General features: G+C 41.7%; 1 protein-coding gene across 2 annotated transcripts in view; it reads right to left on the bottom strand.

Annotated features, from left to right (window-relative positions):
- Positions 1-13,771, bottom strand: part of SLC25A17 (solute carrier family 25 member 17) — a 42,142-nt gene extending 28,371 nt beyond the window's left edge. Inside the window, exons 1-2 of one of the 2 annotated variants that reach the window (XM_055566531.1) lie at positions 13,570-13,771; positions 13,042-13,143 (exon numbers count right to left, since the gene is read on the bottom strand). In XM_055566531.1, coding sequence (XP_055422506.1) covers positions 13,042-13,143; positions 13,570-13,623 — 156 coding nt within the window. In that variant the 5' untranslated portion in view covers positions 13,624-13,771. The remainder of the gene's footprint in view (positions 1-13,041; positions 13,144-13,569) is intronic. The other variant, XM_055566537.1, reaches the window with a different exon arrangement.
- Positions 13,772-19,499: the final 5,728 nt, after the last annotated feature.

Genomic DNA, 19,499 nt, shown 5'->3' with positions numbered 1-19,499 from the left:
TACAAAAGGCAAATAATTCTAGAAAAAATAAATATAGCCTATAATTAATACCTTAGGGGAATCATTTATTAGAGGCTTGGGTTTGGTTGGTGTTGTTTTTTTTTTTTTTAAGTAACAGAGATACTAGATGAGAAAAACATTTAATAGAATTCTGAAAGGAAAACCAAGTCAAGTCTGGAAGTGACCTGAACATCCTGGAAATTCAAAGGCTATTATCGTCAGAATACAGAGAGCATGACTAAGAAGGGAACAAAAGTCTGGGGGTAAGTAGAGGTCAAGTCAAAGGCTTCTGCTGAGTATATTAAGGACTATTCTAGTGACCGACTGGACAGATGTGGGGAGAGGAAGTGGAGTTTCAAGGACAACCCCCGGGCCTCTGGCTTAAAAAAAAAAACAGTGAGCGTGTAGTCATGAACTAAGATGGTAAATACTGCAGGAGGAACAACTTCGGGAAAAGCATATTGAGCTTGGCTTTTGCATTAAAAGTGAATGAAGTCACTCAGTCGTATCTGACTCTTTGTGACCCCATGGACTGTAGCCTGCCAGGCTTATCCATCCATGGAATTTTCCTGGCAAGAATACTGCAGTGGGTTGCCATTTCCTTCCCAACACAGGAATCGATGACAAGTTTCATGCCCTACAGGTAGACTCTTTACCATCTCAGCCACCAAGGAAGCCCAATCTTTCAGACCCAGGAATCGAACCAGGGTCTCCTGCATTGCAGGCGCCTTTACCAGATGAGCTACCATGGAAGCCTGACTTTTAAATGCCTCAAAGACTTCTATATGAAGATATCCAGCAGGCAGCCAGATCCATCTGGAGTTTCTGAGACTCTGGGACAGAAATGTAGATTTGGAACTTACTGGAATAGAGCATCTTTCTTCACCTTTAAGACAATAATGATTATACCATGGCTTAACAGATTTTTGTTAGGGGTGGGTGAAATCATTATTTTACCAACATGCAATCATATACTGTTTTATTTTCGTAACCAAATTTCCATTCTCAACAAATAACTGAAAACATACCACATGGCAGAACATTTTGTGTTTCTATTTTCTATTTTACTGATTCTTCTCTTTATTACCTCCCTTTTCCTTTGTGAACTTATATCCTTATCTAACATCTTGAGATGGATGCTCAGCTCATTGGTTTTAGGTCTTTCTTCTTTTCCAAACTTGATTTTAAAAGTTACTCCTTTCCATCTAGGTATTTTCGCTGTACCTGACCGCTTTCCTTTTCAACTCTGGTTTTTTCAGATATTCACAAAGTTGTACAACATTCACCACTAGCTAACTCCAGAACATTTTTATCACTTTAAAAGAAAACCCATTCCCATTAGCAGTCACTCTTTTTTTTTTTTTTTTAGCTGTCACTCTTCATTTTCTCTTCCTCTCACACGCTGGCTACCACTAACCTATTTTCTGTCTCTCTTTTGCCTGTTCTATACATTTCATGTAAATGGAACCAAATAACACATGATTTTCTGACTGGCTTCTTTCGAGGTTCCTCCATGTTATAGAATCAGAACTTCATTCTCTATTGTGGTTGAAAAATATTCTATTATATGGATAAATCACCTTCTGCTTATCTTTTCATCAGTTGGTAATTTGGGTTATTTCCACTTTTTGGCTTTATGAATAATGCTGCTATGAACATTTGTATACAAAGTTTTACATTATGTCTTCAATTCTCTAGCAGTGGAATTGCTGGGTCATATGGTAATTATGTTTGACATTTTGAGGACCTAACAGTTTTCCACAGTGACAACACAATTTTATATTCCCAACAACAAAACATGAGGTTTCAAGTTTCTCCATACCCTTGCAACACTTGTCATTATCTGTGCTTTTAATTATAGCCATCCTGCTGCTGCTGCTGCTGCTGCTAAATCGCTTAGCCGTGTCCAACTCTGTGCGACCCCATAGACAGCAGCCCACCAGGCTTCCCCGTCCCTGGGATTCTCCAGGCAAGAACACTGGAGTGGGTTGCCCTTTCCTTCTCCAATGCATGAAAGTGAAAAGTGAAACTGAAGTTGCTCAGTTGTGTCTGACTCTTAGCGACCCCATGGACTGCAGCCCACCAGGCTCGTCCATCCATGGGATTTTCCAGGCAAGAGTACTGGAGTGGGTTGTATAGCCATCCTACTGGATGTGAAATAGTATCTCATTGTGGTTTTGATTTGCATCTCTCTGATAACTTGCATTTCATGTATTTATTGGCTACTAATATATCTTCACAAGAGAAATGTCTATTCAAATCCTTTGTGCATTTTTTTTGAAGTTATTAATTTTTACTTTTTGACTATGGTGGGTCTTTGTTGCTGCATACGGGCTTTCTCTAGTGATGAGTCTGGGCTTCTCATTGTGGTGGCTTCTCTTGTTGCAAAGCAAGGACTCTAGGCACACGGGCTTAGTTGCTCCTCAGTTTGTGGGATCTTCCCGGGCCAGGGGTCGAACCCATATCCCCTTCATTACAAGGCATATTCTTAACCACTGGACCACCAGGGAAGTCCCATTTGTGCATTTTTAAATTAGGCTATTTGCCTTTCTATTAATGAGCTGCAAACATTCTTTACATATTCTGGAGGCTAGACACTTTATCAGATATTGCAAATCAGACTTGCGAATATGTTCTTCATTCTGTTGTTTTTCCTTTCTTAATAGTATTTGAAGCACAGTCTTAATTCAGATCAAGTCCAATGTATATATTTATTACTTGTGCTTTTGGTGTTGTATCTAAGAAACCACTGCCTAATCCAAGGTCATGAAGATTTATGTCAATGTCTTCATCTAACAGTTTTGTAGTTTGAGTTCTTACATTTATGTCTGAGGATCATTTTGTGTTAATTTTTGTGTGGCGTGAAGCTGGGGTCCAGCTTCATTCTGTTGCATGTGGATGTCCCACTGTCCCTGCACAACTTATTGGAGAGACTGTTCTTTCCCCATTGACGTTCCTTGGTGTCCTTGCCAAAAGTCAACTAAACACAAGTTTGGAGGTTTATTTTTTTGGATTCTCAGTGCTGCTCTGTTGATCTGCCTGTCTATCCTTATGCCAATACCAGTCTCTTGATTACTGTAGCTCTGTACTAAGTTTGAAATCGGGATTCTAAGAGTCCTCCAAATTTTTCTTCCCCAAGATTATTTTGGCTACTCTGGATGCCTTGAGTTTTCATATAAACTTTAGGATCATCTTGTCAATTTCTGCAAAAAAGCAAATTGGAATTTTGATACGGAGTATGTCAAATCTGGTAGATCCTCTTAGGAAGCACTGCCACCTTAACAGTAATGTTTTCCAACCCACTTATTCAGAGGACGTCTTCCCACTTACTTAGGGACTTTTTTCAATGACTTGTTTTTAGTGTAGCTACAAGTTTTAGTATGCGCCATCTGAGCTATCAGTTGTTTTTTTTTAAATGTGAAGTCTGCACTAAGTAATTCTAGTCGGTCTTTTGTGTGTGTGTGTATGGTTGCACCTCACAGCTTGTGGGATCTCAGTTCCTCAACCAGGGATTGAGCCTATTCCCTCCACAGTGAAAGCACAGAGCCCTAACCACTGGACCACCAGAAATTCCCTATCACTCAGTTTTAAATGCTTTTTTATTTCCATTTGATTTCTTCTTTAACCCACAGATCATTCAATAATGTGTTTAATTCCCAAACATATATATTCACATTTTGAATCAATTACCCCTAAGCATCCACCACCTCTCTTCTATGTTCCTTGGATATTTAACAAGTGAACTAGAAATTCATTCTTAACTTAATCCCCCTGCTCCAAAAAATTTACAAAATTTTGTACAGTAACAAATACCAAGCAAAAGTAAATCAGAGCAAACATAAAATAACTACCACTTTATCCCAAATATGAAAATGAGGACAATGACAAAATCAGGGAGGAAAAAACCCAGAATCTGAAGTTAGGCTCTTGGTACACAAGTATCTGATTAAAAGACACACCAGAGGCATTATAAGGGGCCATCCACACAGCCTCAAGAGTTTCAACCAGAAAGACCAGAGCACAAATACAAACACTGCTTTAGCAAAGTATCAATACATCTGATTTAAAATAATAAGGCTTTGAATCACTTTGAGAGGTGGCTAGGAAAATAGAGAAGGAATGTCTGCCAGGAGAACTATAGAAGAATCAATAGTATCTGCTCATTTATTGGATGTGGATCGAAAGAGAGATGGGAGAGGCAGAGAAATGAAGATACCATTGACAGAAATAGGTAAATGAAAAGAGGAAAACAGAAATAGAAAATAGACAGAAAACTGACAGGACATAGACAGAAAAATAGAAAATGTAAATGATATAGTTTTAAGAAATTACTAGTTCAGTCTTGGGCACAGTGAATTTCAGATGATGAAAAATTAAGTACGCTCTCACTTGAGTTTGAGCAGTATTATATATCCCAGGTACAAAATTCTACTACAGTAAATCCACTACATACAAACGAGCTCTGTTCCAAGGGTGAGTTCTTAAGTCCAATTTGTTCATTAGTTCAACAAAGTTAGCCTAGGCACCCAACTAACACCATCGGCTCTATAGTACTGTTCTGTAATAGGTTTATAATACTGGTCACGCAAATATACATAAAAACACAAAAAATAAAGAAAACACTTTTAACCTTATAGTACAGGACCTTGAAAAGGACAGCAGGACAGTAGGACGGCTGGCATGCAGGGTCTGGCACTGAGTGAACAAGCAAGGAGTTACTGGCTAGGGGAGGGAGGGGTAGGAGATGCAGAGCTGAAGGATCGTCAGCAACGGAGGGCAAGCTGCCATTTCACTCACACCTGACAGTGATGGAACACGTATCTGCATCTCTGAAAGCTCTCAAGTTGAAGATTCATATGAAGGGGACGTACTATATATCCCAGTCACTGGGAGCCTGGTGGGCTGCCATCTATGGAGTCGCACAGAGTCGGACACGACTGAAGCGACTTGGCAGCAGCGGCAGCAGCTGCAACACTGTACGGTATCTAGTTGTTAATGAGTTTATCTTCCTTATTAAGACTATGGACAGGAACTTTTAACTAATTAATTAATGACTAAACAGAAAACAAAACCTTCAGGCAGTTGGCAACACCATACTGCAGATAGGAGACAAATCACAGCCAGAGATAAAAATGGCAAGCAGAGTCATACAGATTACTTTTTGCCTAAGTTCTTGGGCATTTCTGGTTCTCTCTATTGTGAACAATCCCATCGTCAGCACCTGGATTCCTTAATAATGTATCAATATCTACGTTTCAGGTTATATGTCCAAAACAGATAGTTTATTCATTTTCTGGGCTATGTCTCTCCTGTAAAAGGTCAATAAATATCCAGTCTACCTTTTAATTTGAATGACACAAACACACATGGAGTTGAAGTGAGGTACTTAACACCACAAAGTCAGAAGGAAACAGTGGGGTGAGCCTGGTCAAGGCTTGGCTTCGTAAGCATGTACAATTTTCTGGAAATACCAAGACAGGGGGACATATAAACACAGAAGCAGAGTATCGTGCCCTTTCAGCATGAACAATGATGTTTGGGTTGGCCGACCAACCAAATTCAACCATTTCCAAAATGCTAATTCTCTCCTGAAGGATGAAAAACAATCCCCCAACCCAACCAAATGCAATGCTAGTTCCAAAGCGAATTTCCAGAGGACTCCAGAAATGGTGGTTGAGTCAGAGGAGCACCCCTGAAACCAGTGTACAGCATTTTCTAATACAGTACACAGCATTACTGGACAGAAGGATTATTTTAAAAAGAAAAACAACTAAAATACACTGTCAGTGGTAGATCTCGAGCTAACGAAATTTCAAAAATGAAAGCCACTTGTGGCTTTCATATTAAAAAATGTTCTTCACCTAACCAGAGTTAATATAAGTCTTTCCCCTGATACAACAATCAAGCTAACCCTCATACTGATAACACAAATATACAAGGTAAACAGAAGGCTTAAACATACCTGAGTGTCAGAAGAAGCATGGGCTTTGGAACAAAATAAACTGAGGTTCAAGTGCCAGCTAGAGTACACACATAAATTACTTCAAATCTCCATGCCTTGATTTCCTCATTTGTAAACCGGGGACCAATAAAAACTGTGGGGACTGCTGTAAGAGGTAAGAATTAACTTATGGAAAGACCCAATATCATACTAGGCACACAGCTGGCACTCAAGAAATGCTGCTCTCTGTATGTACTTTTTATAGCATTTTTTAGCAGTAGGGCTCAATATTAATCAGGGCCCTAAAATTAGCAATGGGATTTCTTTGGAAGGAATGATGCTAAAGCTGAAACTCCAGTACTTTGGCCACCTCATGGGAAGAGTTGACTCACTGGAAAAGACTCTCATGCTGGGAGGGATTGGGGACAGGAGGAGAAGGGGACGACAGAGGATGAGATGGCTGGATGGCATCGTTGACTCGATGGACTGAGTCTCAGTGAACTCCGGGAGTCGGTGATGGACAGGGAGGCCTGGCCTGCTGCGATTCATGGGGTTGCAAAGAGTCGGACACGACTGAGCGACTGATCTGATCTGACTTACATTCCTTCCAAAAGAGCAATTGTTATTCAGTAAATTCATTAAAAAAATACGGCTCTTTCAGAAGGAGCTTTAAGAAGGTAGGAGGGTCAACAGTATGAAATACTACAAAGCTGAGTTAAATAAAAATGAAAAACAGTCAGGAGACTAAGCCATTTGGAAGTCAGTGTTGGTCTGTGGGACAGCAGGTCCAGTGATCAGAATAGGATGAGGAGGGAAGGCAGTGAGTACAGACTAGTCATTAAATAAACTTAGCATCAAAGGAAGGAGAATGAGCAGCACCTAAGAGGGCAGTTTCTCAACCAGACCAGTGTGGTTACATTACAGGACAGAGCTGAAGGGAAAAACACTGGGAAAAGGTTAAAGTTACAGGAAAGAAGGAAAAATGAACGGAGCAAAGTCCCAGAAGATAACTGTGGGTAATGTAAGAGGGGAGGATCAAGATCAAAGGTAGCAGAATCCAGCCACATCCGTCTTTCCTGAGATCAGCACAATGAAGGAAATACTGAGGGCAACTGTAGCTGATTCTGTAATTAGAAAAAATGGAAACGTTAGAAAGCTCATCCCAAGTAGCCGCTATTTTATCTAGAGCAAAAGGCGAGGTCATCTGTCACAAGTGAATGGACAGAGCTGACCACATAAGATGAGAGAAAATTTCAATTCCACTGAATTTCTAAAATCGGCCAAATGCTGCATTTTCAAGAATACATCTGATAAAGAAACGAATGAGTATGGCTTTACCACATTATCACAGGTATTGAGATAGGTACTCCACAAGTGTTACCACACTGACTTCTCGGGAGGACCCAGTAAGCAAAGTTTCCATTTTATAGCTCAGAAAACTCAAGTTCAAAGAGAAAACATGAACAACCCAAGATGACACAGATAGTCGTGTCTTCCTCCAAATCGTAACCAAATAATCCCACAGTTCCTTCATAATGCGGTGGCGTGAGGTCACATTAACATTTGTACTGAATATTTACCACAGTGAAAAGTCAGAAACAATGCAAAATATTCATCAATTATGGAATACTCACCCACTCCAGTACTCTTGCCTGGAAAATCCCATGGACGGAGGAGCCTGGTGGGCTGCCGTCTATGGGGTCGCACAGAGTCGGACACGACTGAGCAACTTCACTTTCACTTTTCACTTTCATGCATTGGAGAAGGAAATGGCAACCCACTCCAGTGTTCTTGACTGCAGAATCCCAGAGATGGGGGACCCTGGTGGGCTGCCGTCTATGGGGTTGCAGAGTCGGACACGACTGAAGCAACTTAGCAGCAGCAGCATGGAATACTCATATGACAAGAATATTTTTTATTAAAAAATCAATCATTTCTGAAGTCTTTTTAACAACATGATACAGTGGATATCTCATGTTTTGGGCCACACAGCAACATTCTCTTTTCCTGTGTGTGGGCTGATTTTCTTTACCTCTTTCCACTGTGCACAATCTTGGTAATATGTCAGCCTTGGGGGCTTCCCATCACCTTCACAGGGGCAACCCACCACCTCTTCCTAGGTACCACCAAGGTCTTATCTTGGTGGTAGATAAGATACCTTGAGGTGGTAGATAAGATACCTTGAGCGATTGAACTGTACAACCTTCCCCAAACCTACAATTTAGTTCAGTTGAGTCGTTCAGTCGTGTCTGACTCTTTGCGACCCCACGAACTGCAGCACACCAGGCTTCCCTGTCTATCACCAACTCACGGAGCTTGCTCAAACTCATGTCCATAGAGTCGGTGATGCCATCCAGCCATCTCATCCTCTGTCGCCCCCTTCTCCTCCTGCCTTCAATCTTTCCCAGCATCAGGGTTGTCTCTAATGAGTCATTTCTTCGCATCAGGTGGCCAAAGTATTGGCACTTCAGCTTCAGTATCAGTCCTTTCAACGAATATTCAGGACTGATTTCCTTTAGGATGGACAGGTTGGATCTCCTTGCAGTCCAAGGGACTCTTAACAGTCTTCTCCAACACCACAGTTCAAAAGCATCAATTCTTCGGCCCTCAGCCTTCTTTAAGGTTCAACTCTCACATCCATACATGACCACTGGAAAAACCATAGCGTTGACTATACACCACCACTACACACCTAAGAAGAGCTTCCCGAAGACAGGGACTTTCCCATGACCTTCATATCCAGAGGCCTTGGACAGAAAATCAACAAGTTCTGCTTGGTTTCTATTTCTAAAAGGCAGGTAGTGAGCCTACAAGGTAAAAAGTCCACTTAAGTATGTAAGAGTCAGATGTGCCTGTGTGCCTGTTGCTTCAGTCAAGTCCGACTCTTTGCAACCATATGGACTGTAGCCCACCAGGCTCCTCTGTCCACTGGATTCTCCAGGCAGTAACACTGGAGAGGGTTGCCATCCCTCCTCCAGGAGATCTTCCAGACCCAGGGATTGAACCTGCTTCTCTTACGCCTCCTGCATGGGCAGACAGGTTCTCTACCACTGGTGCTACCTCACAAGCCCAGGAGTCAGAGAGTTGTGCTTAATTGTCTCTTTTGACACCAACTGGTGAAAAGTGCTCTGAATAAGCTTTCTTACACAGTTCTAAGGATGGCTCTGTCTGAGCTTTGAGTCACAGAACAATAAAAGGTAAAAGGCAAGGAGAAAGGAAAACTTTCATATTTCTATAAGACTTGAATTCTTTAACCATCAGCATTTATTCAATGAAATGTAATTCTTTTAAAACAAATTATGCAATTAATTTTTTTATTTTAAATAAACAATAGGGAAAAAGAAGTCTCTTGAAAGCTACCGATTAATTATTATCATTATAATCCCAATGTCTGTTTCAGCATCTAAACCCCCTAGACAATTCCAACCAATCTCACTTTTCAAATTCTAGACTAATAAAATCTCCTTTTAATTACAAATGTACATTTCTTCAAATAAAGTCTACCTTTGGAAGCTAATATGAGAACCAAAAATATACAACTATAAATCCAGTTATACTCAAAATTTTGAGAATTATTTACATATGAGGCCATTAATTGTATCAGGCAACAGTCATCGACTAGCCATAAAGCATTCTCCTGAAACAGGACAATTCTGGTTCTCAAATACTTGAGATTATCTGCAATTATACCAAAATGTACCATAAAGCACTCCAAATCACTAATCTGTTTAACTTTCAAAGTGTTATGTGTATGCGCATACACCACACTTGAGGTGAGAAAGCATAGAACCTGGAAAAAAGTGACTAAGCAAACATGAAACATGTCCACTCAAAAAGGCTGTAAATCAACATCTTAAACAATGACCTAACAATCTTTCAGGGAGAAGCAACAAGTAATTACACCAGTTTATATCAAAGACAAAAAGCTGGTGAGGGAAACTGCCAGCATTTCTGATACAGGCTGCCTTGCTCAAGTCAGGCACTCAGGCACTCAAGTGCTCCTAACCCCTATGCTCTCCTGGATCATCTCAAAACTTTGTATATGGCCAAGGCATTTAACTAAACATGAGTCAATTAAACCACAGTACTATACATTAAAAGTAATGCCATTTTTCTCATCAAATGTAGTGACATTTTGTGGTGAAACTGTTTTCCTTTGGTAGCAATTAGAAGAAAGCAGGTCCATGTTGTGAAGTTTATCCTTAAAATAGAAATTTGCAAAGAGTTAAGAGAACCACTCTCAGCCTGATATTCAATAAAGCAACAAAACACAATGCAATTTCTCATTCTAACAGGTTCCAGAAAGCAAGAGGAAAAGAAATTATTCTTACAAAAGTATATCTAGTAGATAATCTAACATAGCTTATGGGAGAAAGAAAAACCATTGAAAATTCCAGGTGCTTAATTTCAAGCAGAATTGTTAACACGAGAAAAATAGGAAACAAGACAGAAAAAAATAGAAATGCCTTTGCAGGTTAAAATAAGATATATCATCTCTACCCCCAATTACTGCCTACAGCAGAACTCAGAAAACTAGCCACAAGAGTCAAGTCTATGCAATGACTGGTTTTGTAAACTAAGATTTCATCAGAACACTGCTCCGTCCATTATTGTCAATGACTGCTTTCAGACTATCTTGGCAGGGATGAGTAGCTTTGCCAGAGACCATACGCCTAAATTATTTACCAGCTGCCTCCTTAAAGAAAAAGTTTGTTAACCCTTATTTTATTTCTCTCATAAAACTTAACACTACATAAAATCTGTTTTTTGACTTAGTCAATTATTGTCTTGACTTCCCCACTAGAAAGCAAACTTTGTAAAGAAAAAGCCTTTTGTTCTCCACTCTATTTCTAGCACCTAAATCAGTGCATGGCACATAAAAAGCTCTCAATAAAGATGTTGAATGAATGGCTATTTATTAAGAAAAAGAAAGGAGAAGAAACATTTCCCATCTTCCCAATCTCATTCTCTTTGATGCACTGCAACTATTCACCCTACAAATCCACCAAAACAAGTCTTCTCAGTTAACCACTGGATTTATCATGTTGATAAACAGATTGATAAATCCAACGGTTGATCCTCAGTCCTCATCTTATTTGACTCATCAGCAGCATCTGACCCAGTTGGTCTATACCCTCCTGCGTGCAACTCTCAGAACACCACATTCTCTTATTAATAGTTCACCTCCTACCCAATGCAGCCTTTCCTTAGTCTCCTTTGCTGCTGCTGCTGCTGCTGCTGCTAAGTCGCTTCAGTCGTGCCTGACTCTATGCAATCCCATAGACGGCAGCCCACCAGGCTCCACCGCCCCTGGGATTCTCCAGGCAAGAACACTGGAGTGGGTTGCCATTTCCTTCTCCAATGCATGAAAGTGAAAAGTGAAAGTGAAGTTGCTCAGTCGTGCCCGACTCTTAGCGACCCCATGGACTGCAGCCTACCAGGCTCCTCCGTCCATGGGATTTTCCAGGCAAGAGTACTGGAGTGGGGTGCCATTGCCTTCTCCAAGTCTCCTTTGCTAGTCCTCTCATTGCTTCCAGGCTAATCCTTTGAGACTTTTCTCCTCCATTCACAAAACTCATTTCTTTGGTGAGCTCATCTAGTCTCATGACTACTCTTTGGCATTTCAAACTTAACTATCAAAAACCAAACCCAGGGATTTCCCTGGTGGTCCAGCGGTTAAGACTCTGAGTTTCCAACGCAGGGCATACAGGCTCAATCCCGAGCCCAGGAACTAAGGTCCTGCATGCTGAGTGGCATGGCCAAGAAGTAAAAATAAATAAAAATAAAACCCAAAACCATTCTCATCTTTCCCCCAGAAGCTGCTCCTTTATAGTCTTCACCATCTCAGTAAATGGAAATATAATCCTTCCAGTTGCTCAAGGCCAAAACACTTGGGAGTCAACCAGCGCTTATTCTATTACATCCCACATCCAATCTACCATCAAAGCCCTGGTAGCTCTATCTTAGAAATATATTCCAGGTGAATGAGCTCTTCTCACCATCTCCACTGCTACCATCCTGGCGGGCTGATGGTTTCCGTGCCTTCACCCTTGTTCCCTTACAGTCTACTGTCAACAGAGCAGCCATGGTGATCATGTTTAAAATGTAAGTCAGCAAGTTGCTGCATGCTCAAAATAACTTGCTCTAACAGCTAGCCAGCTGCCTTTCACACTCAGGGTTAAAATTCTCACACAATTTGGTCTCCTGAAACCTGTTTGCCCCCCTTTGCTTCTCCACTCCAAAGGTCTCCAGGCCTATCCTAGGGTATATCAAGCAAGCTTCCATTTCAGCACCTTTACCCTAGCTGAAAGGCTCTTCTGGTCTGAGCGAACTAGGACTCCTAAATCAGGCACTTCCATCAACTACTGTGTCATCTAATTCACATAACAACTCTGTGAGGTAGGTGTCAGTGCCTCCATTTAAAGATTACAAAAGTAAAGTTTTTAGGCCACTTATCTAACAAGGATGGAGTTGGGGCTCAGCCTCCATTAGTCTGCACAGAACATGAGCTCCAATGCTTTTGAACTGTGGTGTTGGAGAAGACGCTTGAGAGTCCCTTGGACTGTAAGGAGATCCAACCAGTCCATTCTAAAGGAGATCAGTCCTGGGTGTTCATTGGAAGGACGGATGCTAAAGCTGAAACTCCAGTACTTTGGCCACCTCATGGGAAGAGTTGACTCATTGGAAAAGACCCTGATGCTGGGAGGAGTTGGGGGCAGGAGGAGAAGGGGACGACAGAGGATGAGATGGCTGGATGGCATCACTGACTCGATGGACGTGAGTTTGAGTAAATTCTGGGAGTTGGTGATGGACAGGGAGGCCTGGCCTGCTGCGATTCATGGGGTCGCCAAGAGTCGGACACGACTGAGCGACTGAACTGAACTGAAGAGGACAAGATTCTGCCAGTTATATGCCTCTGAAGTCCCAGTGATGTCAGGTGCATACTGACAGCTAGAGAAGGATGTAGGAAAGCAGAGAGCCAGAATGAGAACCAGGATGAGAACCAGAGAGGAAGGTACCGAACCAAAAGAGTGGTGTCAAATGGAAGTGAGACATCCAGAAGCTCAAGAACCAAGAGCATTACTCATAGTAAACCACACCTGCGGTAGAAAGCAACTTTGCTCTTGACTTAAAAAAAAATGGTATCTTCTGCCAACAATATTGGCCAGAGGTATGTATCCCTCCTGGGTTCTGCCTCTCACCTGCAGTTTAGTGTGTGAAAAGAGACTGGTTAAGAATGTGATTAAGCAACACAGCTTCACACCTAGGTTTTCCTCTGGTCCAGTCAAAGTTTGTGCGCCCGGTGGGGTGGGACAGGGGGACGACTGCCCTTTAAATTTCAGATGGCAAAGAGAACAACAATATCTTCCTCCTTGTGGGTGTGTGGGACACACACTTCCCCCCTCCCCCGCCACACATACACACATCCCAGATACTGTAGCCAGGAGCGGAGAGGGTGTCGGCCTTTACACCAAATTCTCCCAGCAACATTTAGCTTATGCCCCATTCCTCTACGCCCCAGTCACGACACGATCGCCTTGTCATCCCCATACCCCAGCCAAAGCCTGGTCTGGCCTCAGAGAAGCCCCACACCCCGCAGTGGCCCGGGCATGAAGACCCCGCCTCACCACGGCTCCCGCCACGGCGTGGACCAGGCTTTCGTAGGACAGCACGGAAGACATAAGTGCGGTTCCTGCAAACCCGGCTGCAGTTTCCCAGCAGAAGCTGAAGCCAAATCGACTGGCGAAACTAGCGCCAGAGTACCGGGCAGGAGCGTCACAAGCTCCACCCCCTCAGGCCCGCCTCCTCCAGAACAACCATTTCCGGGTCGCGGGGCGCCCGCGTCTCCTGGCCCGGCGCTGGCGCAGGGCGGGGCAGAGTGGTGCTGCGGCGTTCACGTGGAGCGTTGGGTCTCGCGGAAACTCTGCACCCGGGAGGTCAACTGTTGTTTCCTCGCGTTGTCGCGATCTGCCCGGTGGTGCTTTACACCTACTCCAACACTGGGGACTTCAGAAAACCTTTTTTCCTCTCCACATCTCTTCATAAGACTAGCTGGAGACAAGCAAGATGGGGTCTCATCTTCCTGTTTCTCTAAGACTTTACTCATATTTTCTCTAGCTAGTATTTTTAGTCACGTTTTCGTCAAGAAGACATACATGTTGATTGGGCAATGTTCTCCCCTCTGAAAAACCCTCGTGGGAAGAGAACTTGAGCTTCAGGAAATCAAAATGATCAGATGGAGGTGGGAACAAACTAGTTGGCACCTCGTAAAAATTTTTTAACCTATTGGTTTCCTCCTTTGTGAAATGACAGTGTTAATACTGCTAGGATTACAAAAGTTAATTTATGTAAATTTAAACTACTTTAGAAAATACTGAAGAAAAAAAATGCCGACGGAAATTCCATATTGCTAAGTGAAAATAAACTACACAAAATTAGAAAAACCACATTCTACCCCTCACCCACAACATACTGTGACACCAGGGTTCAGGACTTCAACTTCAGTCACTTAGGTACCATCGTCATTGGTCTCTGCCAGTTTCAGAACCATCGAGTTTACTTTCATAATACCCTTGCTGATTGATAGTCCTTGACTGGAATGCAAAAGTAGGAAGTCAAGAGCTACTTGGAGTAACAGGCAAATTTGGCCTTGGAGTACAAAATGAAGCAGGTCAAAGGCTAACAGTTTTGCCAAGAGAATGCACAAGTGATAGCAAACACCCTCTTCCAACAACACAAGAGAAGACTCTACATATGGACATCACCAGATTGTCAATACGGAAATCAGATTGATTATATTCTTTGCAGCCAAAGATGGAGCAGCTCTACACAGTCAGCAAAAACAAGACCAGGAGCTGACTGTGGCTCAGATCGTTAACTCCTTATTGCCAAATTCAGACTGAAATTGAAGAAAGCAGAGAAAACCACTAGACCATTCAGGTATGACCTAAATAAAATCCCTTACAATTATATAGTGGAAGTGACAAATAGATTCAAGGGATTAGATCTGATAGAGTGCCTGAAAAACTATGGATGGAGGTTCATAACACTGTACAGGAGGCAGTGATCCAGACCATCCCCAAGAAAAAGAAATGCAAAAAGGCAAAATGGTTGTCTCACGAAGCCTTACAAATAGCTAAGAAAAGAAGAGAAGCTAAAGGCAGAGAAGAAACGCAAAGATACTCCTATTTGAATGCAGAGTTCCAAAGAATAGCAAGGAGAAAGAAGAAAGCCTTCCTCAGTGATCAATGCAAAGAAATAGAGGAAAACAATAAAATGGGAAAGACTAGACATCTCTACAAGAATATTAGAGATACCAAGGGAACATTTCATGCAAAGATGGGCACAATAAAGGACAGAAATGGTATGGACCTAACAGAAGCAGAAGATATTAAGAAGAGGTGGCAAGAATACACAGAACTGTACAAAAAAGATCTTCATGACCCAGATAACGACGATGGTGTGATCACTCACCTAGAGCCAAACATCCTGGAATGCAAAGTCGAGTGGGCCTTAGGAAGCATCACTACGAACAAAGCCAGTGGAGGTGATGGAATTCCAGTTGAGCTATTTCAAATCCTAAAAGATGATGCTGTGAAAGTGCTGCACTCACTATATCAGCCAATTTGGAAAACTCAGCAGTAGCCACAGGACTGGAAAAGGTCAGATTTCATTCCAATCCCAAAGAAAGGCAATGCCAAAGAATGTTCAAACTACCACACAATTGCACTCATCTCATACAGTAGCGAAGTAATGCTCAAAATTCTCCAAGCCAGGCTTCAATAGTACATGAACCATGAGCTTCCAGATGTTCAAGCTGAATTTAGAAAAGGCAGAGGAACCAGAGATCAAATTGCCAACATCCGCTGGATCATCAAAAAAGCAAGAGAGTTCCAGAAAAACATCAATTTCTGCTTTATTGACTATGCCAAAGCCTTTGACTGTGTGGATCACAGCAAACTGTGGAAAATCCTTAAAGAGATGGAAATACCAGACCACCTTTTCTGCCTCCTGAGAAATCTGTATGCAGGTCAGGAAGCAACAGTTAGAACTGGACATGAACAACAGACTGGTTCCAAATTGGGAAAGGAGTATGTCCAGGCTGTATATTGTCACCCTGCTTATTTAACTTATATGCAGAGTAGTGCATCATGAGAAATGCTGGGCTGGAAGAAGCACAAGCTGGAATCAAGATTGCCGGGAGAAATATCAATAACCTCAGATATGCAGATGACACCACCCTTATGGCAGAAAGTGAAGAACTAAAGAGCCTGTTGATGAAAATGAAAAAGTTGGCTTAAAGCTCAACATTCAGAAAACTTAGATTATGGCATCTGGTCCCATCACTTCATGGCAAGTAGATGGAAAAACAATGGAAACAGAGATTTTGTTTGGGCTCCAAAATCAGTGCAGATGGTGACTGCAGCCATGAAATTAAAAGATGCTTGCTCCTTGGAAGAAAAGCTATGACCAACCTAGACAGCATATTAAAAAGCAGAGACATTACTTTACCAACAAAGGTCTGTGTAGTCAAAGCTATGGTTTTTCCAGTAGTCATGTATGGATGTGAGAGTTGAACTATAAAAAAAGCTGAGTGCCTTATGTTGAAGAAGACTCTTGAGAGTCCCTTGGACTGCAAGGAGACCCAGCCAGTCAATCCTAAAGGAAATCAGTCCTGAATATTCATTGGAAGGACTGATGTTGAAGCTGAAACTCCAATACTTAGGCCACCTGATGCCAAGAGCTGACTCCTTTGAAAAGACCCTGATGCTGGGAAAGAATTGAACGCGGGAGGAGAAGGGAACGAGAGGATGAGATGGTTGGATGGCATCACTGACGCGATGGACATGAGTTTGAGTAGGCTCTGAGAGTTGGTGATGGACAGAGAAGCCTGGCGTGCTGCAGTCCACGGGGTCGCAGAGAGACACAACAGAGCGACAAGAGCGACTGAACTGAACTGACTGCTTATTACAGCCAGAGGCCCAATGTTTTACGCCTTTTATCACATTTACTCCCAGGAGAGGGCGCTAACAGTGTTTACCTGGTCCTGTTTTCACAAAATTTGAAAATATTTCAATTGCTACTGGTTAAGACGCAGACAGTAAAGAATCCTTCTGCAATGCGAGACCTGGGTTCCATCCCTGGGTTGGGAAGATCCCCTGGAGAAGGGCATGGCAACCCACTCCTGTTCTCTTGCCTGGAGAATCCCCACGGACAGAGAGACAGACGGGCTACAGCCCACAGGGTCGCAGAGTCAGACATGACTGAGCGACTAAGCATGCACATTTAGTGTTGCTACAGTGACCACAGCTAAGTTACAAGCAAGTTGGGGAGATTGCTGGATTTAGGAATACCTATTCATATGTATTAACATGTTATTGCTAGACCTCTTGTTTTAGGAATCTCTCCCAGGAATACTCCCACCACTCCCTAGAGTCATGACATGAAGGTGCAGGTCCAAAAGTCAAACGAAGGTAGGATTCTGCACTGGAACACAGAACCTTGTCCGCCGTTAATCGGAGGACTCAGCCCTTGTGGACTTCTACTTAATTTGGAAGCTCTCTCAAGAACACACTGCATTATGTAGCATATGGACTTATAAACACACTTTATGAATCCTTTTATAGCAGTAATTGAACACAATTTTTCTTATTTCCCGTTTGTACAGTATGATATGCAGACAGCATGTCCATCTGTGAAATCTTTTGCATACCAGCTGTCAAAAAATAATTTCACATCTCAGTATTCCTAATTATGTACTACTTTTCTTAAAAGAGAGCTCCCTGAACTATACAAGCATTAAGTCTCACACTATAGAAACAGTATATTAAATCTTTAGCCTCCTTCTGTTCACATCTGTATTATCAGTACAAAATAAAACAGGAACTTAGAACTGATCACCTTCTTGTTCATTTCTACACTTGCATGTGGTCAGGTTACACAACCTGAAAATGTCCCAGTGAGATGAGTGTACTAAAGAACATAGATTTTCATAGTATTTATACACATTTATGCTATTTACCTCTTCACTACTCTGGTTCCACCTATTTACTTACAAGCCATGGTTTTAAAGCTTTCGCCAAATCAACACACCTTCTTCAGTTTCGCTTTATCGGCTATCATTAACTATGTTTGCCTACTTAACGCATGCACTTCACTTAAAGTGTGCTTTATTGGTTATAAATATTGCTACACATTTAATTTTAAAATCACTGCACCAGTTTTTAAAACGAATTTTTTCAGTCCCTTATTGGTTGGATGACATCGCCGACTCGATGGACATGAGTCTGAGCAGGCTCCGGGAGGTGGTGATGGACAGGGAAGCCTGGCGTGCTGCAGTCCATGGGCTCACAGAGTCAGATACAACTGAACAACTCAACTATAGGGCCCGTTACAAGTGGACTAATAAGCACTTCATCACAACCAATGATGTGACATTCCTCACTTAACCAGTGCCCTTCAAATGAACATTTAGTTTCCCATTTTTTAAAGTATGAACAACTCAACTATAGGGCCCGTTACAAGTGGACTAATAAGCACTTCATCACAACCAATGATGTGACATTCCTCACTTAACCAGTGCCCTTCAAATGAACATTTAGTTTCCCATTTTTTAAAGTATCTCAGCATAGGCTTCCTTGATGCCCTCTCCTGTTTCTAAATATGGCAGAGCTGCTTACCTCTGAACTGCTACCTGAGGATATGAAAAGCTCTTAACAACACTGTATAATCTAAAGTATACTGTGCTTACAAAATACCTTAGGATGAGTGATAAGACACATAAAAAATATAGGACATGTGCTGAAAAAAAAGGGGAGTGACGGTGGTGGGAACAGTCAATATTCAGTTTGAAGCCATACTTTATTTTTAATGTAGCTAGAAATATCCAGTAACTATGTATTTTTAAGCAGAAAAAAATTCCTTTACTTCTCCTTTTTATAGCATCATTGGCACAAGAAAAGGACATTTCTGGTGTAGAAATGATGTTATGATGTTGAGTTCCTAATGAAAGGAGTACGTACTTTATATTAACTTAGAAATCTAAAAGCACAGGATACATTTTCAGGAAAACAATTTTACTTTTACCCACTTATGTTAGAACATACTTAGGTAATGTATAAATCAAATAAAAAATCCAGCAGTAGCTGGTCCTGAGGTACTCACAGCACAAACACTGGAGATTTTGAGAATGGAGAACACACGTTAACAAAAAGAGCATCAGCAAGCTCAAATTCAGGTTTATACGCTGAGTATTTCTAAAGGGTTTCAAACGCATGCTCAATCAGCAGTTTTTTCTCACTTCATTGATGCATTTCTATTTGCTTGTATACAGCAAAGGGTGAGAACCTGAATTAACTTATGATTTCAGAAATGTGTTCCATGGAGTTTACTTCACTGCTCCGATTCCTCAAATAAGCAAAGTATAGGGGGTCTCATCCCTTGAAATTTCTGTTAAACACTGGCACTTTACTTTGAAAGATAGTAAGTAGAAACCTAGCAATTCCTGTTACAGTGCTTGGACTTAAGTCTCATTTAATGTAAGAATTGGATGTACAAC

The sequence above is a fragment of the Bubalus kerabau genome, chromosome 1, assembly GCF_029407905.1.
Source record: "Bubalus kerabau isolate K-KA32 ecotype Philippines breed swamp buffalo chromosome 1, PCC_UOA_SB_1v2, whole genome shotgun sequence".
NCBI classification, from domain to species: domain Eukaryota; kingdom Metazoa; phylum Chordata; class Mammalia; order Artiodactyla; family Bovidae; genus Bubalus; species Bubalus kerabau.
This window is presented reverse-complemented; position numbering and strand designations above follow the sequence as displayed.